General features: G+C 35.3%; 1 protein-coding gene across 1 annotated transcript in view; it reads right to left on the reverse strand.

Moving 5' to 3' along the window:
• Positions 1–24433, reverse strand: part of SHOC1 (shortage in chiasmata 1) — a 91393-nt gene that overhangs the window by 13411 nt on the left and 53549 nt on the right. Inside the window, exons 17-23 of the mRNA XM_079925835.1 lie at positions 22022–22200; positions 12268–12340; positions 8094–8160; positions 6274–6452; positions 4494–4611; positions 3191–3302; positions 1796–1917 (exon numbers count right to left, since the gene is read on the reverse strand). Of these exons, the coding sequence (XP_079781961.1) occupies positions 1796–1917; positions 3191–3302; positions 4494–4611; positions 6274–6452; positions 8094–8160; positions 12268–12340; positions 22022–22200 (850 nt within the window). The remainder of the gene's footprint in view (positions 1–1795; positions 1918–3190; positions 3303–4493; positions 4612–6273; positions 6453–8093; positions 8161–12267; positions 12341–22021; positions 22201–24433) is intronic.

A 24433-nucleotide genomic window follows, 5' to 3' on the forward strand; every position in this document is an offset into this window, starting at 1 on the left:
CAATTTAGTTGGAAAGATTCATTCATTCAATCAAACAGTATTTACCAAGCATCTGTCATATGAAAGCAATGTGGTCATTGATATAGGGCAAGTGCCCCAAAATGATAATACAAAACAAAATACGATAATATCAAAGATGAGGAAAAAACAGGGAGCTAAGGAGTTGGAAGGTTGGAAAGGTTACAACTAAATATCTGTTTATATGCAAGAGTGGGAGATACTGAAGAAAGGTTGAATAGAAAAAGTAGATAGGTCCTGAAAAATAGGCACAATTTCACCAGATGGAATAGCTGGAGGAAGGAAGGAATATCGTAGGAAGAAGAGAACTGTATGAGCAAAAGTAGAAGTAGGAAAGCAAGGAGGATGTTTGCAAGCCAATGAGCAGAACTTTTGATTGAAATGGAAAGCAGTGAAAAGTAAGCCTGAAAATATAGGTTAGGATTATATGCCGAAGACTTTGAATATTAGGGTGAGTAGTCTGTATATATTCAGTAAATAACGGGGAAGTCAGTAAAGGTGTTTCATCAGAGTGAAATAATAAGAGCCTGATTTTAGGAATATTAATTGAGTGTATGACAGATTATGAAGAGTAATGTTGAGAGTCATCTGGAGGTGTGAAAACCATTTGTTATAACAGTCCACATAAAATAATGAGAAACTGAACTAAGATGTTGGTAATATAAATGGAGCGAGGGGAGAGATGAAAGTCCAGTGGTTGAATCTATAGGATTTGTTTTCCAGTCTTGATGACTAAAAGAAAGGCAATGGTCATAAATAGCTAAAGGGCAGAAAAGAGGAGATACAGTTTTGGAGGGAATAGAGAATAAAATGAACTCATACTATGTTAACTTTGAGAGCCGGCGGAATATCAGAGTGTAAATATTATATAGAAAATTAGAGATATTAGGTCAGGAAATTCAAACAGAGACTGCAGCTGCAGATAGAAATATAATAATTATATGCAGAAAGACGATAACTGAAGCTAGCGGAGAGGATAAGATTTTTAATGGACAAAATAGAAGAAAAAAAGAGATTTCATATCTATCTGGAGACTGGGACAAGGAAGAAGAAGAGGAAAAGACAAGAAGTAGAGAGGTAGAAGATCAAAAACATTGAAGTGCCATGGAACTGAAGAGTTTCAAGGCGGAAAGCACTGACAATAGTCTTAAATACTTCAGAGCAGTGAAAGATAAAAATATTTTTGGATATGATCATAAGAAAGTCACAAATGATGAGTGACATCTGAGAGACAGAGATCAGAATAGAGATAGAGAGAAAAGCCAGATTGCAAAGAATAAAAGGAGAAAGTGAAAGCAGTATGTTCATAAAATTTAGAATGAGGGAAAGGAGAGACATATAATGATAATTTGAGCCAGTGTCTTGGCGTGGATTTGGGGGCAATTTTTCAGTTAAGCACATCAATGAAAGAAAGTATAGTAAGATGCTAGTTAGTTGGTATATCTAATAAAATTTTAGAGAGAAGTGATTTAAGAATGACATTTTTTAACAGACGAGTCCAGAATTAAAAATTAATAAAATATGAAACACTCACAGCAGCAATTCTTAGTGAGGTAGAGGTGGGGAGCATGATTTGCACTGACTGTCCAGGGGAAAGATATCATCTCCAAAATTCCGATTTGTTTTCCTATGGGCATGCCTTCACCTTGAGAATCCCTTACTTAAAGCAAACTATATGAGCAAAAAGAAAATTTACATACCTACTTTTATTCGAAGAAGAAGATGGGATAACTTAAAAGATATATATGTGACTTTGGATGGAGACGTGTTTACTTACTCTGAGTTTAATGGTTTTTTGGCATATAAAATTATCCAACAATAGCTGTACTGGAATGATAATGCCATCAGTCTCATAATGATATTGTCTGATGCCTTCTCACAGTTTAATTCTTCTAGGTCCTACCAGAAAATAAATAAAATAAAAAGATTCACTAGGTTGACCAGTTGTTACGAAATTATTGTTGCCATATTTCTAGAATCTATGATATATAAATTATAACTTGAGAAGAAGCATGGGTATGGGTTCCCATTTTATGGAAAAATTAAAGTCACACTGGAAGTAGTAGGGGAAAAGCTACAGTAGTTGTAAAACGGTTAATGATACACTCAGCAAGGGGGGTTCATGAATCTCCCAAAGTCCTAGACATGAAGCAAGCAGTCTACAGAGTGCTCCTATCTGGGCAGTTCTTTGTAGACAGGGATCTGGCTACTCTTAAGGACAAAAACCCATGGGATAATCTGCACTTAATGCTTACTTAAGGAAGATGAAAAATCAGCAGTTAATGAACTTATAGGAATGTCTTTCTAATGATCTAGAATCTCTTTTTTCCTTTAACAATATTAATTTTTGATAGAGTGAATAATTCAAGAAGTATTTTATTCTAACAGTAAGTTATGTAAGCATGGATTAAAACAGTTTTCCCAAACAGGATTTCCCTCCCACAAATAACTGTTATTTAATAACCTTAATTATGCAAGATACAATATTCCATAAGAATCTTTCTAACAGAGCTTTTTTGTTTCCGTCATATAATTCTTATAGTATTAACATTTGCTTATTAAATCAGACTTCTACCTTACCATAATATGTGCCATTAATTTATACTCCATACCATCAAACTGCTTTCTGCTCTCCACTCCCACACTATTAAATTAATTTCTTTGTAATTTGTACTCCAATCAAGCAAACATATCAGGGAGATTCATACATCTTAAATTCTAAAATATATGGATTTTTGAAGAGATTTTCTCTCTCTTTTTAAAAACTGACTAATTTATAGGCAATCCCCACTTACTTTAGAGGAAATCCCGTATTACCAATTACAGATTAATATGTTACCTCCTTTTAAGAAACACAGTGGCTAGAATTTGATTTTTAAAGTTTTCAACACTATAATTATTCTATAAATGTATTTAAAAAAAGGTCAATACATAATGTTAAAGATACTATATTTGCTCTATCTTCTTAAAGTACGTTAAAAATTACAAGGCATTGAAAAAGCTTGGTAATAGCCATTTTCCACGGTGATGATTTTAGCACTTATGGCCCATTTGCAAAGTTTTGGAAGAAATCATGAGTAGATTATAGTTAAGCTCTCTAAAGCTAATAGATTACATGGTTACACATGTATTTTAATATATTTGATTTATATTTTTTATTGTATAGTTTTACCTGCAAAATTATGGTGGTGTCCTCATCAATTGTCACCACTACATAATGCTCTGTACCTCCAAAAAGTTTCAATGACTCACTGCAGCATCTCTCCACCAATGTGATATTATACCTGTAAAATATAATATTTTGGGGTGACAGATGGCTAAGAAAAATTCTTTAAGAAAAACTGTATTGTCCTCCTGCATATTAAATTATTTGAACTACTGTTCAAGTTTCATACCTCAATTTATTCCACTTAAGAAATTTGAGGAATGAAATTATGAATTATTCCATTTATGACAAATTAGTTGAGATATGTGTTGCCTTAGATATTTTGCTAAATATTACTGTACATGATACTATTATAAATGTCTTTCTTTTGTTTGTTTGTTTTTTGGGGTTTTTTCTTTTGCCCACACCCACGTGGCTTGTGGGATTTTAGTTCCCCCACCAGGGACTGAACCTGGGCCCCCGGCAGTGAGAGTGTGGAGTCCTAACCACTGGACTGACAGGGAATTCCCCTATTATAAATGTCTTGACCAATTTATTCTGGTTCTGTAAGTAATAATTCATGAAATTAAAACATTGTGTTATGAGACTAAAACATTCTGCATTTATCAGAATTTTCTTTTTTCTCCTGAAAAGTTGCCTAGATTTAAACTATCTTTTATAAGCTCAAGTTTTCTGTGAATGCCCCACAGCCTTAAGATATAAAAACAAAAGTATGGAAAATAGATCTGCATTTTAATGAAGGTCACAGCATAATTATCCTTCCTTGATATATAGCCCAATGTCTAACCTTCCTGTGACAACTTGTACGCTATGATAGTGTTTTAGATCATTTAAAAATGCTCCGTGTTGGTATGATGTTAGAACTAAAGGTCTAAAAACTTGAGAATTCATTTAGAACTTCATAATCTTGCTTCCTAGTCAGTATTTAAAGTCCTCTAAATAAGAATACTCATTCTCAATAATATCAATGACCCAAAGACATGACCATGTAATTCACAGAAAACCCCCCCACGTAAAATCCTCATATTTGCTGGTAACAAAAGAAATGCAATTAAAAATGAATTGAAATAATAATTAACTATTTTTTCTCCACAAAATTGATATATAACCAAAAAAAGACAATATTCAATAATTATGATGGTGTACTATAGGGAGAGAAGTATAAGTTGACATAAACTCTATGGAAAACTATTCCTATGTGATATAATTCCAGGCTTGAATCAGAAAGAAATAGTGCCACATATATAGCATAATATTTAGCCAATTAGGGTATATACATCTTTCCTAAGTTATGAAGTCAATAACTTACTTGGTTTCTAACAACTGAAGTATTTCTGGAGTATTAAGAAGTCCTTCAGATGCAAAAAACACATATGGAATCTGAATTTCCAAAAGAAAACCACCAAAACTATCCAGCAAGGTGCTTCCTAAATATGAAAAAATTTATAAATCTTTCTCTTTTTTCTCATCCCTCGGTTCTTTCTCTTTTTACTAAACATGAGAATAACAGGTGTATGCTCAAGGAGTAGTATAAAAATAAAACATATTCATTGTAAAAATATGAGTTCAGAATAAAGAAAGGTCTGAAGAATAAAATAAAAATCATGTTATTCTACTCCTAGAAATAATAGTTAATAGAATTTATTAAAACTACTATATACTAAAAACAGAGTTTAACACATACTTCCACACTTTTTTCTATATGTTTGCTTGTCTATACTTACACATGTACATTCACTTGAAAAAATAAGGAAAAGAAAAAACAGGATCATACTCTACCTGAATGTTAATATCTGCTTTATTCAATTAGTACATATTGGACATTTCCTGTATAAATATATATACTGATTTACATCAAAATTTAAAATTATGCACAATAATCCATAGGGAATGCTACAGATCAATAGGAAAAAGATCATATACCTCAACAAATAAGTGGACAAAGGACATAAACTGGCCATTTATAAAAGAATGGCTATACAAGATCAATTCACTTATGAAATGGTATGGATAATCAAAGAAATGCAATAACACAACTATAAAATATTATTTGCCTCTAATCCTTTCAAAAATTTAAAAGATTAATAATACCTACTTGTAGTAAAAATATTAGGGAAAGGATTCTCTCACACTTTCCGCGTAAATATAAATTGGGATAGAATTTCTGGAAAGCTATTGGCAATATATAAATGTGTGTATACCTTTGAACCAGCAATTCATTTTACCCTGGAATTTTTACTTCTTACAACAAGTACATAAAGATATATAAGATATATAAACTACTATAAATCTTGTGGTATAATAGTAGAAAATTGAAGCATTATAAATGACCCAAATAAGGAATTGGTTGAATAAATTCAGTTTAAAGATGAATGTTTACCTTTTATCCTTTCTTGAACCCATGTTTTAATTATTTAATGAAGTTAATGCTTAAATTTCTGTATCAAAGATTCCAAAGTAATAATTATGGTTGTATTTTTAGAATTGAGTTGGAATGTCTCAGAATTCAAACTTCCTACTCATACTTGAGGTGGATGGAAAGTGACTTACGGCAAGTTTTGAATGAGAGATGCACTGGGACTAAAAATATACAGGATTTTTAATTTAATGGATCTGAGAATTCACAACCTTAGTCATGTGAAGCGTTACTGAGAAATACAAAGAAACCAAATGCTATGCAAAGTGGTTTAGACTCTTTGCCAAGCATTTGTGCATAATTTTTTGTTGTGTATTAAAAGTTCTCTGTGTCAGTCAACATACTATGACATATTTTTCCCTAAAATTCAATAAAAATATTGTTGCATAAAAGTCAGTTAGGATTAGATATAATTATAATTTAATAGTGCTATTATAAGTAAAATTTAGAAGCTAAACAGATGAAGACAAATAGAATCAGTAAAGGCTATTTTACAAAAGAGGCAAGAGATAGTTAAAGGTCTTGCTCAAGGTCACACAGTTGGTGGTGAGGTTAGAGCTTGAACTCAAGTCTTCTAATGCTATAGTTTATTCTCTTTCCATAGATCAGAAATAGAAAGCAGCAAATTTTCATGCTAATGGAACAAAAAAGGAATTTTGGTTTATATCCTTACTCTTTAAAACTGTGTCTGGAAGAATCACTTTAAAGGCCAAGTAAGGAATATTCAATTTTTCACAATGTTCAGCCCAACAAGAGTTTTCTACAAAATTGTATTCCACCACAAAAGAGAAATTACTCCAGGGGAAATCTGCTCCAATATATTGATTGTGTACAACTGCACAGAAACTTGTACTGAAGACAAAAGAAAGCCAAGAAAATAGAATTAGTCTTGTTTCATTATACACTTGGAATGCTAAAAGATGACTGTTTCTGCTATTTTATTCTTCTCTAATCTATGCCTACTTATCTTGGAAGGACACTGGCGTATTTTCTGTTGACTTGTTTTCCAATTGTGCTAATCTTTTTATCTTTCTTTTTGATGGTCATACTTAAAAAAAAAAAAACAACCAGGATATAAAAAAACTGTGGACTATTTCACATCCTCATATGCAAGGGACCCTATTTTATTACCTGAGTCTTATCAGTAATACACAAATCACCATGAGAAATCAACCTCATTTTCTTATAAATGTGAGATTTTAATCTTTGAGAATCTATATAGTAGAATATTACCTGATTACTTTGTTTTTTATTTATTTATTTTTATTTATTTATTTTTGGCTGTATCGGGTCTTCATCGCTGCATGTGGGCTTTCTCCAGTTGTGGCGGAGGCTACTCTTCGTTGCAGTGCGTGGGCTTCTCATTGCGGTGGCTCCTCTTGTTGCGGTGCATGGGCTCTAGGTGCACAGGCTTCAGTAGGTGTGGCACCCGGGCTCTAGAGCGCAGACTCAGTAGTTGTGGGGCACAGGCTTAGTTGCTCTGCGGCATGTGGGATCTTCCCAGACCAGGGCTTGAACCCTTGCCCCCTGCATTGACAGGCGGATTCTTAACCACTGTGCCACCAGGGAAGTCCCTTCCTGATGACTTTGAAATGGCTTTTTTTCCCTCAATGGGCTTCATAAGTGATTTAACAACAAAAAGGTGGGTACTTAAATATCGTAAGTTTATCTTTCCCATCTTCGAATTTCATATAACATAGAATTTACTATAATTAAAATTCTCTACTGCTGCTTTCTATCTAGAAATAATTTCTACACAAAATAAGGCAAAATGAAAACATTTTTAGACAAGCCAACACTAACTTTATTATTAGCAGGCTCTCACTGAAAGAATTTCTAAGTGATGTACTACAAGAAGAAGGAAACTCAAAAGGAATGAAGAAAATATAAGAGACAATGCTGAGCAAAAACACTGGTTAGAAAGAAACAAGTGTAAGTCTAAATAGGTACTACTTGTACTGACAATAACAATGATAATTTGGAGATATTAAAGAAAGAATGAACTAAAATTCTGGACGACAGTAATACATAATACACAAGGCAGTAATCTTAGTTAAAGCATTTTTCAGGAAGAGAGTGGAGACACTGATTAATTTCAGGTTTTATTAAACCTTTTTTGGGACTTCCATGGTGGTCCAGTGGTTAAGAATCTGCCTTCCAATGCAGGGGATGTCGGTTCAATCCCTGATTGGGGAACTAGGATCCCACATGCTGCAGGGCAATTAAGGCTGTGCACCGCAACTACTGAGCTTGTACGCTCTGGTGCTCACATACTGCAACTAGAGAAGTCCACGCGCCTCAACGAAAAGACCCGCATGTCACAACGAAGATCCCATTGCTGCAACTAAGACCTGACGCAGCCAAACAAGTAAATAAATAAATTTTTAAAAATTGGCTAAAAAAAACTTTAAAAAGTTAAGTTCTAGGAGAAACTGCACTTTTCCCGTGGAACTGGTATGTCTCCTCCCCACAGATGAACAAATATGTTTTTACCCATTTAAAACACCTTTGGATTCCAGAAAATCTTTTTTGTTCGAATGTAAGACAGTCAGTGTCAAACCTGTTGGAAAAAAGAGTAATACAAAAAGTTTTTTTCAATATTTTGTTCATATATATTTTTAGGTGTGTCATATATTTCACTACCATAGAAATGAATTAAAGATCTGTGAACAAGGATTATTTTTCTAAGTCTAGGGAATCAGAAAGTTTGAGCCATGGGCACTGTTTCTGGTGTGTATGTATGTTGTGTGTATATAAGCCTGGAAATTCTGAATTTATTATGTAAAATAATAAAAGAGATCAAAAACTTAATGTTAAAATAACTAAATACTCACCAATTCTGTGCAGTTCATTTTATTTTGCTAAAAATTACGGTAGATTTTACCTTTTTTCTAGCCAAAAATTTAAGTACATAACTAAAGAGCAAGAGACTATATTTCAGTGCAGTAGGAATTTTTTTTTCCTTTCTCCTTGCTGTATAAGAAAAAGAAGACTTCCTGGACACTACCTGTTTCATAGATTCACTCCTGCTTCTCAATTATAATTTAAATTACTTATATTATTTATGTTATATTTTAAACCAAATATAATAAACTTAACAGTTTTATTATACCCACATATACAGTTTGTTTTTGGTACACATAATTGATTTAAGAGTAGCTAATTCTAGTAAAAATAAATTCTATACTCTATTAGTGAACTTTTGTCAACTGTAGAGTTCCCAAAAGTGTGATGTAATAATGGCAGAGTAATGTTTAATAATTTCATGTTTACTTGATATGACAGTAGTTTTGGTGATGATAAGAACGGAGTTAGTAGTATTTCTCTTTTATAATTTATGAGGTCATATTATTTAAAACCTAATCTCCTTAAGTGGTTTGTACTAGCTTTGATCCCAAAGCAGATTACTTGCTGAGCACATTACTAGGATCTTTCAAACACGTGGAACGATGGAACCACATCTTTATTTTCTAACACTAGACAGAAAGAAAAGGCCTAGCTTCTAGATACAGAGGATAGTTGCCAGTTACAAACAGAGTAAAAACATTTTTCAGTATATAGAGTCAATATTTTTGTGTCAGCAGACCTTGTTGAAACAAAACAATAAGAGTAGTAATGATATAATCCCAAACGTCAGGAGAAATAGGAATGTTCGGCATGAAGCCTACATAAGAACCGATATATATACAGCAATAATTTGCCACTATATCTTACGTGACATCAAAGGAAAATGTGTCTCATTAAGTAGGTTTAAGTATTCTTTTCTGTGGGGCAGGAATATTTCCTCAGCTTCTTCACAAAAATATTCCTTTGGTTATCCAAATCCCTTTGTCTTATTAATATTTTAAAATTTATTTTTTAGAATTTTTATTGGAGTATAGCTGATTTACAATGTTGTGTTAGTTTCAGGTGTACAGCAATCAGTTATACATATACATATATCCCCCTTTGTTTTATAATGCTAACATTGGTCAGCGCAATATACACTACTATGTATAAAATAGATAACTAATGAGAACCTGCTGTATAGCACAGGGAACTCTACTCAGTGCTCTTTGGTGACCTAAATGGGAAGGAAATCCAAAAAAAAGAGGATATATGTATACATATAGCTGATTCACTTTGCAATACAGCAGAAACTAACACAACATTGCAACTATACCCCAATTAAAAAAAAAAGTTTCCAATTACCCTGATTGTCTAGACAACTGTGGCAGCTTCAGCTCCTCAATTGTTAAGTATTGCTCTAGCATTTTGGCACTAGTAAGGATCTTGTGATTTGGTAAATATGAATTTATCTTCCCAGGACTGGAAAACTGAATGAAATAATAAGATCCAAGCTTGAAAATTTGGACTCTAGCACATGATAACATTGTCAAGAAATAGCACCGTATAAGGCTCTGCTTAAAAGAGCTTTCCATTCTCACATTACTATTGATATGTTTTAATAGTTTACTAACTTCACAGAGTAGCAGATATTCGTCACAATACTTGCATGTATTTCAGTTAAATCTTTCTCACTAGTCTTAGTCTAAGTAGGGTATATAGGGAGGTATTCATTAGCTTATTCATTTATTCAATAAATCTTTATGAGGTGCCTTCCATGTTCCAGGCATTTTTGTGGGTGCTGGAGATACAAATCAGGGCATGGTCATTACCTTCCAGAAGCTGAAATTTTAGTGAGGAAAACAGACAAGATAATCAGTTATTATAGCCCAGGATGGTAAGAAGTGTCTTAGAAGGATGTACATAATACCCTGAGAGTAGAGAGGGAAAGTATTTAAATCAAGGTTTCCTAAACAAATGTTTTAACTAATTTTTAAAGGATATGTAGGAGTTAGCTTCCTAAAGAAGAGAGAAGAGCATTATGATAGCAGGAACAGGAAGAGTAAAGGCATGGAGATAGGAGACAGCAAGATAAATAGTTTGGTAGGGTTAGAGCAAAGAAATATTTTGGGAGATGACAAAAGATGCAGTTCATAGAGGGAAGAGAATAAATAAAGGTTGACACAGGTTGAGGGTGGTATTTTATTTTATTTTTAAGACTGGAAGGCTTAAAGATTTAGAGAAAGAGTCATTAGAGAAGAAGGCTGGCTGGGAAATAACTGATGGAATAAAGTGTTTGCGACTGCATGAAGAGATGGGATCCACAGCACAAGGGATAGATTGGTTCTCAAAGGGTGGAGATTCACCTCCTCTGTAGAGAAAGGAGGAAAGATAAAACAATAGAAGAAATAAATATAAGTTTGTAGATGGTGGGGAAGATGAAACTGAGGAGGATTATTACTGGACTAAAGGACGTTAGAAAGCATAATTCCCTTCTCAAAATGAGGGGACGAGTGGCATGGTACGGGTTTATGGTACAGCCATTAGTATGATAGGAATGGGAACTAAGAACATATAGAAAGATTGTTAAGAATTATTAAAAGTCCTTATAAGTTCAGAGAACCTGATTTTGTAGTGGTACCAATCTATCTGATTTTCTCCAGTAATGCCCAGCAGCTCAGGTGTAGGAATAGAGAGATTAAATCTTGATTGATTGAGGGCTGAAGTTTAAATGGAAGGTATCAATACAATAGAAGAACAAGACTGATTAAAGTGATGGCCATCCCCAATTCTGGAAGGAGAAAAAAATGAAAAAAGGAGTTGACAATTTATAAATCTCTAGAATGCTGAAGATCATCAAAGAGCTAGAGGTAGCTGTAGACAGAGAACAATGTATCAGAGTTTAAAGTTTAGAGGCAGGACAGTTCTGTATTATCACAAGGTCGATAGCAAAGTGAAGGAGTGAATATCATATTTGTTGTGAAGGCCAACGAAACTAAAAGGTCAGGGTATTGAATGAATCATTCACATTAAAGACACCTAGGATAATGGCAGGACCAGGAATAAAGAGAGTACCATGAATCAGGTGCAAAACTGTCCATGGATGATTGTGGGGTAGTAGAGAATGACATGGCAATATGGCATAGCCTCAAAGGACAGAGGAATAAAGTTTTGGAAAGGATAATGGAAAGCAAGAAATGGCCTTCTCATCCTTATACATAGAGAGAGAAAATTATCAGCTTCTATATGAAAGGGATACAGGGGAAGCATTATCATCTAGGGAAAGTTGGGTTTCACTTAAGACAAGGGGATGAAGAAGGAGAAAAGTTTACATCTTAGCAATGGGTTCCACAGCACAAGGTGGAAAGGGTTGGCAGAGGGGGCAGTAGTGGGTAGAAGAGTTGAAAAATGACCCTGGAACAAGAAAGACTTAGGTTCAAATCCTGATTCCCTCACTTACTACCTGTGATTTTGGCGTGATACATCACTTTTATGAATTTTAGTTTCTTCATTTGTAAAAACTGACTTAATAAAACCTATTCATTGAGTTGTAAGTAGTCCATAATATTAGCGATTAGTAGACAATAAAAGGTGTCAATTGGTAATAATAATTAACAGTAATGATAATGTACATGTAAGTACATTGTAGTATATTTATATTGCAGACTAATATAGTCCACATTGATTTAAAAACTGATTAGATCCCACTGAATTATATATTTTTAAAGTATGAATTTTATGGTGTGTTAATCATATCTTAATTAAAAACTTGGTTAGATCAGTACATTTTTATATATTCAAGCATTTGTTATCAAATGAAGCATAATTTAAAACTCCCTACCTTCTATTTCGTTAAGGATTTTAATGAGTAAATGTTTTTCACCATCTGAATCCATTCTTATTATAATCAGCACCTGTTCAAAAATAAGAATTTCATATACATGTATATCTGAATGATTATTCTTTTTCATATTCTTTTGCTACAGTGACAAAAATAACAAACTTAATTGGTTACATGAAACTAACGACAATAAGGTGGCAAAGTAAATATTTGTGTTGCAAAAGATATCAGTGCTTGAACACAAAGGAATAAATTCTGGTAAGATCAAATATTAATGAGGAAAGTATTTTGGAGTAGGGCATTCTTAGTATTCCTCAAGAATTCCAATATAGGTGACTATATATAAGTTGTCTCTGCCTGTACTGTAAGTGTTAAATTTAACCCAGGCAGGTTTGAATTGCTGGAGAAAACCAACGATTTGCTGCTATACTTTCCTACTTACCATTACAGTTTTGGGGGCGTGCAGGGTGGAGATAACAAATCAACCATAGGTTGTTTCCGTATCTTGGCTATTGTAAATAATGCTGCATGAACATAAGGGTGTATCTTTTCAAACTAGTGTTTTTGTATTCTTCGGTCAAATACCCGGAAGTGGGGTAGATGGTTCATATGGGAGTTCCATTCTTAATTTTTTGAGGCATCTCTATACTGTTTTCCATAGTGGCTGCACCAACTTATGTTCTCACCAACAGTGTATGAGGGTTCCCTTTTCTCCAAATCCTCACCAATATTTATTATTTCTTGCCTTTTTGATAATAGCCATTATGATAGGTGTGATGTGATATCTCATTGTGGTTTTGATTTGCATTTCCCTAACAATTAGTGATGTTGAACATCTCTTCATGTGCCTACTGGCCATCTGTATGTCTTTTTTGGGAAAATGTCTATGAAGCTCCTCTGCCCATTTTTAAATTTTTTTGTAGTTGTTGTTGAGTAGTATGAGTTCTTTATATATTTTGGATATTAACACCTTATTGAATATAGTAATTTGCAAATATTTTCTCCTATTCAATAAGCTGTCTCTTCATTTTGATGATGATTTTCTTTGCTGTGCAGAAGCTTTTTAGTTTGATGTAGTCCCATTTGTTTATTTTTGCTTTTGTTTCCCTTGCCTGAGGAGACATAACCAGAAAGATATTGCTCAGACTGATGTCAGAGTGTACTGCCTATGTTTTATCGTTTCAGGACTTACATTCCAATCCTTAATCCATTTTGAGTTGATTTTTGTGTATGGTGTGAGACAGTGGTCTACTTTTTTTTTTGTATGTGGCTGTCCAGTTTTCCCAACACCATTTACTGAAGAGACTATCCTTTCTCTATTGTTTCTTCTTTGTTCCTTTGTTGTAAATTAATTGTCCATATATGTGTGGGTTTATTTCTGGGCTCTCAATTCTGTTCCACTGATCTATGTATCTGTTTTTCTGCCAATACCATGCTCTTTTGATTACTATAGCTTTGTAATGTAGTTTGAAATCAGGGACTGTGGTGCCTCCAGCTTTGTTCTTTTTTCTCAGGATTGCTTTGACTAGTTATGGTCTTTTGTGGTTCCATATAAATTTTAGGATTTTTTGTTCTATTTCTGTGGAAAAATGTCCTTGGGATTTTGATAGGGATTGCATTGAATATGTAGATTGTTTTAGGTAATATGGACATTTCAACAATGTTAATTCTTCCAATCCATGGGCATGGAATATCTTTCCATTTATTTGCATCTTTAATTTCCTTCAACAATATCTTATACTTTTCAGTGTACAGGTCTTTTACCTCCTTGGTTAAATTTATTCCTAGGTATTTTTTGTTCTTTTTGTTGTGATTGTAAATGGGATTGTCTTCTTAATTTCTCTTTCTGCTAGCTCATTTTTAGCATATAGAAATGCAATAGATTTTTTTTTTTTTTTTTGCGCTACGCGGGCCTCTCACTTTTGTGGCCTCTCCCGTTGCGAAGCACAGGCTCTGGACGCGCAGGCTCAGCGGCCATGGCTCACAGGCCTAGCCGCTCTGCGGCATGTGGGATCTTCCCAGACCGGGGCACGAACCCATGTCCCCTGCATCGGCAGGTGGACTCTCAACCACTGTGCCACCAGGGAAGCCCACAATAGATTTTTATATGTTGATTTTGTACCCTGCAACTTTACTGTATTTGTTTTGTTATTTCTCATAGTTTTTTGGTGGAGTCTTTAGGGTTTTCTACACGTAAAATCATGTCACCTGCAACAGTGACAGTTTTACTTTTTCCTTTCCAATTTGGATGCATTTTATTTCTTTTTCTACCTAATTGCTCTGGCTATAATTTCTAATACTATATTGAATAATAGTGGTGAGAGTGGGCATCCTTGTCTTGTTCCTGATTTTAGAGGGACAGTTTTCAGCTTTTCACCATTGAGTATGATGTTAGCTGTGGGTTTGTCATATATGGCCTCTATCATGCTGAGATACACTCCTTCTACACCCATTTCATTGAGAGTTTTTTTTTTTAATCATAAATAGGTGTTGCATCTAGTCAAATGCTTTTTCTGCATCTATTGAGATGACCATATGTTTTTTATCTTTCATTTTGCTAAGATGTATCACACTGGTTTGAGAATATTGAACCATCTTTGCATCCCAGGAATAAATCCTACTTGATAATGCTATATGAACGTTTTAATGTATTGTATTTGGTTTGCTAATATTTTGTTCAGGATTTTTGCATCTATATTCATCAGAGATATTGGTCAGTAATGTATATTTTTTGTATTGTTTTTGTCTGGACTTGGTATCAGGGTAATGCTGGCCTTGTAAAATGAGTTAGAAAGTGTTCCCTCCTCTTCAATATTTTGGAAGAGTTTGAGAAGGATGGATATTAATTCTTCTTTGAATGTTCGGTAGAATTCACTTGTGAAGCCATCTGATTCTGGGCTTTTGTTTTTTAGGAGGTTTTTTTTTCATCACTGTTTTAATCTCTTTACTAGAAACTGGTCTATTAATTTTTCCATTTCTTCATAATTCAGTCTTGGAAGGTTACATGATTCTAAGAATTTCTTCATTTCTTCTAGGTTGTCCACTTTGTTGGTTACTAACTATTCAGAATATTCTCTTACAATCTTTGTATTTTTGTGGTATCCATTGTTATTTTTCTCCTTTATTTTCTAATTTTATTTATCAGAGCCTTCTCTTTTTTTTTCTTAGTGAGTCTGGTTAAAGGTTTGTCATTTTTATTTACCTTTTCAAAGAGCCAACTCTTAGTTTCGCTGATCTCTTCTATTGTCTTTTTAGTCTCTATTTTATTTATTTTTGCTCTGATCTTTATTATTTCCTTCCTTCTACTGACTTTGGGCTTCATTTGTTTTTTTTCTAGTTCCTTTAGGTGTAAGGTTAGATGATTTATTTGAGACTTTCTTGTTTCTTGAGATAGGCTTGTATTGATATAAACTTCCCTCTTAGTACTGCTTTTGCTGCATCCCATAGATTTTGGTATGTTGTATTTTCATTTTCATTTGTCTTAAGGTATTTTAAAAATTCTCCTTTGATTTCTTCATTGACCCAATAGTTGCTCAGTAGCATGTTGTTCAGTCTCCACATATCTGTGATATTTTCAGCTATCTTCTTATAGTCTCATAGTGTTGTGGTCGGAAAAGATGCTTGATATGATTTCAATCTTCTTAAATTTATTGAGACTTGTTTTGTGTCCCAACATACGGTTTACCCCTGAGAAAGTTCCATGTGTGCTTGAGAAGAATGTGTATTTTGTTGCAGTTGGATGGAATGTCCTATACCAATCTATCAAATCCATCCGGTTTAATGTTTCATTTAAGACCACTGTTTCCTTGTTGACTTTCTGTCTGGATGATCTATCTATTAATGTAATTGGGGTGTTAAAGTCACCTCCTATTATTGTGTTGCACCAATTTCTCCCTTTAGGTCTGTTAATAATTGCTTTATATATTTTGGTGCTCCTATGTTAGGTGCATAGATATTACTATTATGTCTTTTTTTGTTGTTTGTTTTACTATTATGTCTTTTTGATGAATTATCCCCTTTATCAGAATATAATGTCCTTCCTTGTCCCTTGTTACCTTTTTTTAGCTTAACGTGTATTTTGTCTGATATGAGTACGGCTACATCTGCTTTCTTTTGGCTGTCGTTTGTTTGGAGTATCATCTTCTATCACTTCACTTTGAGCCTATGTTTGTCTTTAGAGCTGAAGCGAGTCTCCCAGAGGCAGCATATACTTGGCTCTTGTTTTTTAATCCATCCAGTCACTTTGTGTCTTTTGATTGGTGAATCCAATCCATTTACACTTAGGGTGATTATTGATAGATGAGTACTGCCATTCTATATTTTGTTTTCTGGTTGTTCTATATCTCCATTGTTTCCTTTTCCTGTGTTTCTGTCTGCCATTTTGGTTTGGTAGTTTTCTATGATGTTTTTCTCAGTTTCCTCTTTTTTTTATGTTTTGTGTCTCTGTTTTAGATTTATGCTTGGTGGTTACCAAGAGGTTTGTGTGAAATGTATCATAGATAAAATAGTCCTATTTCTGCTGATAGTATCTTATCTTCATTTGCCTATATGGGTTCCCTTCTTTTCCTCTTCCCCTTTTATGTTTTTCTTGTCTCAAATTATTCCTTTTTATATTACATTTGTTACCAAATTGAAGTGGCTATTGTTTTTTTCCTGATATTTCTCCCTTTAACCTTTATGTTGTAATAAAGTATTTAAAAACCGATTCTGATACAGAGTTGCAATTTTCTGATTCTGTTCATCTATTTATCACCTTAAAGTTTTGTGTACTTTTGCCTTTTTTTTCTGGCAGCAGAGCTCCTTTCAACATTTCTTATAAGGCAGGTCTAGTGTTGATAAAAATCCCTCAGCTTTTGTTTGTCTGGGAAAGCCCTTATTTCTCCTTCGTATCTGAATGATAACTTTGTTGGATAGAGTATTCTTGGATGACAGTTTTTATCTTTCAGTATTTTGAGAATGTCATTCCACTCCCTCCTGGCCTGTTGAGCTTCTGCTGAGAAATCTGCTGATCTGCTAATAGGGATTCCTTTGTAGGTTGCATCCTTTTTTCACTGACTGCATTTAAAATTCTTTTTCATTGACTTTTTATTTTTTTCCGGTATGCAGGTCTCTCACTGCTGTGGCCTCTTCCATTACGGAGCACAGGCTCCAGACGCGCAGGCTCAGCGGCCATGGCTCATGGGCCTAGCTGCTCCGCGGCATGTGGGATCTTCCTGGACCGGGGCACGAACCTGCGTCCCCTGCATCGGCAGGCGGACTCTCAACCACTGCGCCACCAGGGAAGCCCTTTCATTGACTTTTGACAGTGTCTTGGAGAAGATCTTTTTGCATTGAGGCGATTAGGTATTCTTGTAGCTTCATAGACTTGTATATCCAGTTCCTCCCCCAGGTTTGCGAAGTCCTCAGCTGTTATTTCTTTAAATAAACTCTCTGCTACCTTCTCTGTTTCTTCTTCTTCTGGGATAACCATTACCCTAATGTTGCCCTTCCTAAAAGAGTCAGATAACGCTCATAAAATTTCCCCCTTTTTTATATCTTAATTCCTTTTCCTCTTCTAGCTGTACCATCTCTAGATTTCTGAATTTGAGCTCAATAATTCTTTCTTCCATATGGTCTTCTCTGTTTCCAGTGCTTTCTAATGAATTCTCAATCTCATTTATTGAGCTCTTCAGCTTCAGAATTTCTGTTTGGTTCTTTTTTAGTTTCAGTCTCTTTGGTAAAGTATTCCTTCTGTTCATTAATTTTACTCCTGAGCTCATTGAACTGCCTTTCTGAGTTTTCTTGTAGCTTGTTGTTTCTTCATGACAGCTATTTTGAATTCTCTATCAGTTAGATTGCAATATTCCATGACTTTAAGTTTGATTTCTGATGAATTGTCATTTTGTTTTTGTGATACAGTGTTGCTGTGGTTCTTCATGGTGCCGGATAAGTAGTTCCTCAGCTGACACATCTGAAGTAGCAAACACCTTTCTTCTTTAGGTAAAAATAATTTTTTCTACTTGATTTTAATGAACCAACAAGTTATAAACTAGAAGCCGTTCTCTTTTTCTAAAAAAACATAAGACCCTGTTAGGAGATTTATTTATCACAAGGAAGATTTATCCAGCAAAAAAAATCTACTGAGACACAGCAGTTCCCTTTTCAGAGGTGCTGCAATAAAGAAGACAATAGCAATATCTTTACTGTTTAGGTCGATACAATTATTGGATGGGTGAAAGCAAGAAGCAAAAAATATAAATTTCACACTCAGTGACCTAGTAATTTGTCAGTCATTTTTCTGCATTAAACCTAATGCATCCTCTGGGACTGGGGCAGAGGATTCCAGAGAAATTGCACTCCTGGCCTGGCCATGCTCCAAATTCCAAACCATCTTTTCTATTCCTTTCTTTCTTTTTTAAATTTTCATTGAGGTATACTTGATTTACAATGTTGTATTAGCTTCAGTTATACAGCAAAGTGAATCAGTTATACATATACATATATCCATTCTTTTTTTAGATTCTTTTCCCGTATAGGCCATCACAACATATTGAGTAGAGTTCCCTGTGCTATACAGTAGGTTATTATTAGTTGCCTATTTTATATATAGTAGTGAGTATATGTCAATCCCAATCTTCCAATTTATCCCTCCTCCCTTAACCCCTGTTAACCATGTTTGTTTTCTACATCTGTGACTCTATTTCTGTTTTGTAACTAAGTTCATTTATACCATTTTTTTAGATTCCACATATAAGTGGTATCATATATTTGTCTTTCTGTGTTTGACTTACTTCACTCAGAACGACAATCTCTAGGTCCATCCATGTTGCTGCAAATGGCATTATTTTGTTCTTTTTTATGGCTGAGTAATATTCCATTGTATATATGTGCCACATCTCCTTTATCTATTCCTCTGTTGATGGACATTTAGATTGCTTCCATGTCCTGGCTACTGTAAATAGCGTTGCAATGAACACTGGGGTGCATGTATCTTTTCGAATTATGGTTTTCTCTGGGTATATGCCCAGGAGTGGGATTGCTGGGTCGTATGGTAGTTCTATTTTTAGTTTTTTAAGGAACCTCCATACTGTTCTCCATACTGGCTGTACCCCTTTACATTCCCACCAACAGTGTAGGAGGGTTCCCTTTTCTCCACACCCTCTCCAGCATTTACTGTTTGTAGATCTTTTTTTTTTTTTTTTTTTGGCGGTACGCGGGCCTCTCACTGTTGTGGCCTCTCCCTTTGCGGAGCACAGGCTCTGGACGCACAGGCTCAGCGGCCATGGCTCACGGGCCTAGCCACTCCACGGCATGTGGGATCTTCCCGGACCGGGGCACGAACCCATGTCCCCTGCATCGGCAGGTGGACTCTCAACCACTGCGCCACCAGGGAAGCCCTGTAGATCTTTTTGATCATGGCCATTCTGACCCGTGTGAGGTGATACCTCATTGTAGTTTTGATCTGCATTTCTCTAATAATTAGTGAATTTTTTAAAGACTTATTTATTATTTATTTATTTAATTTATTTTTGGCTGCATTGGGTCTTAGTTGCAGCACTTCGGGCTCTTTGTTGCAGCGCATGGGCTTCTCGCTAGTTTTCTCTTCTCTAGTTGTGGCGCACGGGTTCCAGAGTGCGTGGGGTCTGTAATTTGGGGCCTGCAGGCTCTCTAGTTGAGTCGTGTGAGCTCAGTAGTTGTGGCACGCGGGCTTAGCTGCCCCGCGGCATGTGGGATCTTAGTTCCCTGACCAGGCTTTGAACCTGTGTCCCTTGCATTGTAAGGTGGATTCTTTACCACTGGACTACCAGGGAAGTCCCTAATTAGTGATGTTGAACATCTTTTCATGTGCTTTTTGGTCATCTGTATGTCTTCTTCGGAGAAATGTCTATTTATATCTTCTGCTCATTTTTTGATTGGGTTGTTTGTTTTTTTGATATTGAGTTGCATGAGCTATTTGTATATTTTGGAGATTAATCTCTTGTCGGCTGCTTCATTTGCAAATATTTTCTCCCATTTTAAGGGTTGTCTTTTTGTTTTGTTTATGGTTTCCTTTGCTGTGTAAAAGCTTTTAAGTTTAATTAGATCCCATTTGTTTATTTTTGTTTTTATTTTCATTAGTCTAGGAGGTGGATCAAAAAAGATCTTGCTGAGATTTATGTCAAAGAGTGTTCTGCCTATGTTTTCCTCTAAGAGTTTTACAGTATCCGGCCTTACATTTAGGTCTTTAATCCATTTTGAATTTATTTTTGTGTATGGTGTTAGGAAATGTTCTAGTTTCATTCTTTAGCATATAGCTGTCCAGTTTTCCCAGCACCACTTACTGAAGAGGCTGTCTTTTCTCCATTGTAAATAGAAGCCTTTCTCTTATTTTCCAGTAGGTGGCACTATAGCACATTGTTTTCTCTTACCTGCGCTGCCTCTGGTTGTGTTTGGGTATTGGCACTTTCTACCCTCCGTGTCTACATCAGAGGGGTCACCCAAAGCATTTGTTGTCACTGCTTGTGCCTCTGGGGTTGTTGGTGCCTTGCTGTTTCTGGTGTTATTGATGTCACTGCCTGAGTACTAGGATGGTGGCCTCATTTGGGATCCCTGAGTCACAGGCTCTGCCACTGCAGGAGGAGCAGGAAGGCCGGGAGGAGGAACTGGGGTCATGTGTGCCGTTCCTTTTCTGGTGCTCTTGGGTTTCTGGGCTCACCCACTGCTGATGGAGGGTGGGGCGCCAGAGCTGTGGGTGGCTCTGAGCTGGAGGGACAGGGTCACAGGCCTCATGCCACGGCTGCTCCAGCTATCTGTGGCTGTGGGTACCAGTGCAAGTGGGAGGCTGGGGTCATGTGGGATGCCGCCCTCGCTGCTACTGGGTTCTCTGGACTGGGGTTCAGCTGCTACAGCCCAGGGTCCAAAATTGCAGGCACTGCCTATGCTGATCCTCCAGTTCTGCCTCTTCTATGGGTTCCATTCCACCTATCTTTACAGGTACAGATGGGTGGAACTCTCCAGTATCCTGGTGTTAGGCAAAGGCCCCTTTGTTGAGTTGTGGATGTTTTCCTGGTTGCAGATTGAAGGGGAGAGCCGAGAGAGCATCTCTTCCTGCCATGATGCTGACATCCCTCCCCAATTTTAAATTTCTTACTGATTGATTTAATTTGTTTTAATGACAGGCAAGTTACCCAAGTAACCATAGAGTTGGGGATAAGAATATCCCCAGCAGGGACAGAGGAAAACGAAGAAAAAGGCCAAATTTGTTTCCAGATTTAGTGTAAAGATTTTGAGATGCTTTTCTGCTTGAAAATATTTTTTAAAGTATTTTCTCTTAAATCTTTACTTATGCAAACTTTGTTCAATGCTTGATGTAGAGTGGGCAAAAAATTTCCAACATAATCCAAGAAATAAACAAGTGCTTTTTTTTTAGAATTATATAAGATGAGATTCTGGCTCAATATCTAAAAATTAATTATTGTAGTTCTATTGTTGGTATGTGTTCATGAACTTACAAGTAGAAAACAAAATTTTTGAGATTTAAAGGATTAATCCACAGAAAACTATGTATAATAAAAATTAAAGTATTAAAAAAATTCAAGACATATAAATAATGATGCCAATGATCCTTTCTCTGGGTCTGATTCTGTCCTGTTAACTTACTCAAGGAGAAAACTGTCAAGGGACCAAACAGTATATACTATACTATTTCATAATTTCAAATTAAATGCAAAAATTTATCTTACATCCAATTCTTATATAAGCTGATTGCCGTTATCTGCTTTATTTCAGTACTTACCTTAATTTGCTGTCCACTTTGCATCCAATTTAGTATCTGACATTGCAATTCTTGTATCTTGTAGCTGGTTTCAGGCTTTTTTTCCCTAATAAACTGTACAATCTCCAGTTGTCGCCAAATGTCATCCAAATAGGAGCCTAAAATGCTTTTGTAGATATCTTTTGCATTTGACAAATATCCTGTTAAAAACAAAAGTGGGAAAAAAAGCATGTCTTTTTGTTCTTTTAGAAACTGCATGGTAAAAACCTAAAAGGAAATAAGGGTCATAGCAGAGACAGTTAAATTTCCCTTTACTACTTTTCTGATTTTGATCAAAGATAGAAACTAATGAAAACCTTAAATTTAAGTGAAGCTGAGAAATATGTAGCAAATGTCTATTTTTAAGCTACATAATACCCATATAACTGGATATACTCTACATATTCTCTGAATATTTCTCATCCTTTCCTGCCTTCTGGCTTGTTAAATGCTATTGCCTTCTTCCTAAACCCTAGAATCTACACCTACATGCAAGTCCTGTGGTAATGCATTTCACTGAGATTTTCTTGGTATGCTATCGATACAGCTTTGCACTTGATTTCTGGTTATTTATGTATACGACTTAACAACCTCACTAGTCTATAAGCTCTCATAATCCATGATATTTAAGCATAATTAATTTATGTAGCTGCTAAAACAGCAGTGCCCAAATTCAGACTCACTAAAAGCAATTTTAAACACAGAATCCTGAGACCTATCCTTGAAGGTTCAAATTCAAGAAATCTAGATTGAGTCCCAGGGATTCCTATGTGTTAAACTTCTCCCAGTGATTCTACTGCACAGTGAATTTTGTGAATTACTGAAGTAGAGCACCTGGTAGAGTAACTTATGTAGATCAGGTATTCAATGAATATCTGGACAATAAATACAATAATAAATCAAAAAGTTAATGTTCATATTTTTATACTATGTACATATTAATTATAATTTTATATTAATACAGCTAGAATGATGGGCAATTTAGAGACTGACTTATGTTCTTTCTGCTTACTAATCTCCAAACTTCCCACTGATTCTCCATACTGCCATTAGACGTAGCCTTCTGAAAGACAAACCTAATCCGGTAGCTTCCCTGTTTCAATGGCTCCCTATCATTTACAGAGTAGTGACTGAACTCTTTTGTGTAGCTTAAAAGGCTTTTCATGATTTGGCTCTTTCTTACTTCTTCAGGCTTAGCTCTCTTTGCTTTCCACCTTGTACTCCTCAATTTAGCCACATGGAACTGTTTGTCATACACCCACTAAGTCATTCTTCTGGGCTCTTAATTCTGCCTACAATACCCTTTCATATTTTATTTACTTGGCGAACTCCTACTTATTTAAAAAAAAATTCAGCTTGAAAGGGTAACAGTCACCATCCTTTGTGCCATTACTATGTATCTCTACTACAGTACCCATTACACAATACTGAATTTATTTCTGGGTTAAAGCCCAGAAGTGAAACTCTATACTTTTAACCTTGAAACTAATTACCTTGCTAGTTTGGGAGAAGAAGCAAATTGGAAGCTGGGAGAAAATACAGAATGTTGGGTCCAGGGTAGGCAGTCAGACCCACATGGACCTTTCTTCCTCTGTCACTATTCACAGAGAAAGAAAGGAGGACAACCTAACTTGCTCTTTGATTTTGAGAGGTTTAGAGGAGTGAGAAAGCCTTCTACTAAAAGTGTCCAAGGCAGCAAGGTTACTCATTATGGCTTGGTATACCTAGGGTTTAAGAAGTTATGTTTTCCAACAAGGATTTTACTTTTATAAGTATTCCTCAAGGTAGCCAAATAGTAATGCCAAAGTTTGATATAGCAAAGGCATTTCTTTGAGGAACAGAAACAATTCAGTTCAAGTATATAGCTCTCAATGGTCTCACTTAATCCTAGGGTAAAATATAGAGTACTTAAAGGTGAATATACTTTAAGCAATCCTCCATAAATATTATTTCTCTAATGCAAGATTTTGATAAGTATTGAGCACGAGTGAGTCACAACTGTACTCTCCCTGGAAGTCCAAATATTTAGATTCTGACATTCTGCCTTACTATTATGCTTTTATAGTTAGCTTAGTTGTTGGTAGGACTGACAATCTTCTATGGCAGCTGAAAATTATAATGAAGACAGGTGACTGAACAGAAGCATGTGACGCTACACCATTATACTAGCTACAGATACTGTAAACTAGGGCTATAGTTGTCTGGGAATGGAGACAAGACAACTTGTCAGCACTCAAATGCTTTAATTGGAGAAGAAAGGAAAAGCACCATGTTGGGCTTTCTAAAGGTAGCTGTAACTTAGTTACAATACCTGGCCAGATAATACTAATATAATACTTGGCCAAGTATTACAACTCCCAGTGATGTAGAGGGAGTACAGTTGTAACTCGCTGC

The sequence above is a fragment of the Stenella coeruleoalba genome (genome assembly GCF_951394435.1).
Source record: "Stenella coeruleoalba genome assembly, chromosome: 7".
NCBI classification, from domain to species: Eukaryota; Metazoa; Chordata; class Mammalia; order Artiodactyla; family Delphinidae; genus Stenella; species Stenella coeruleoalba.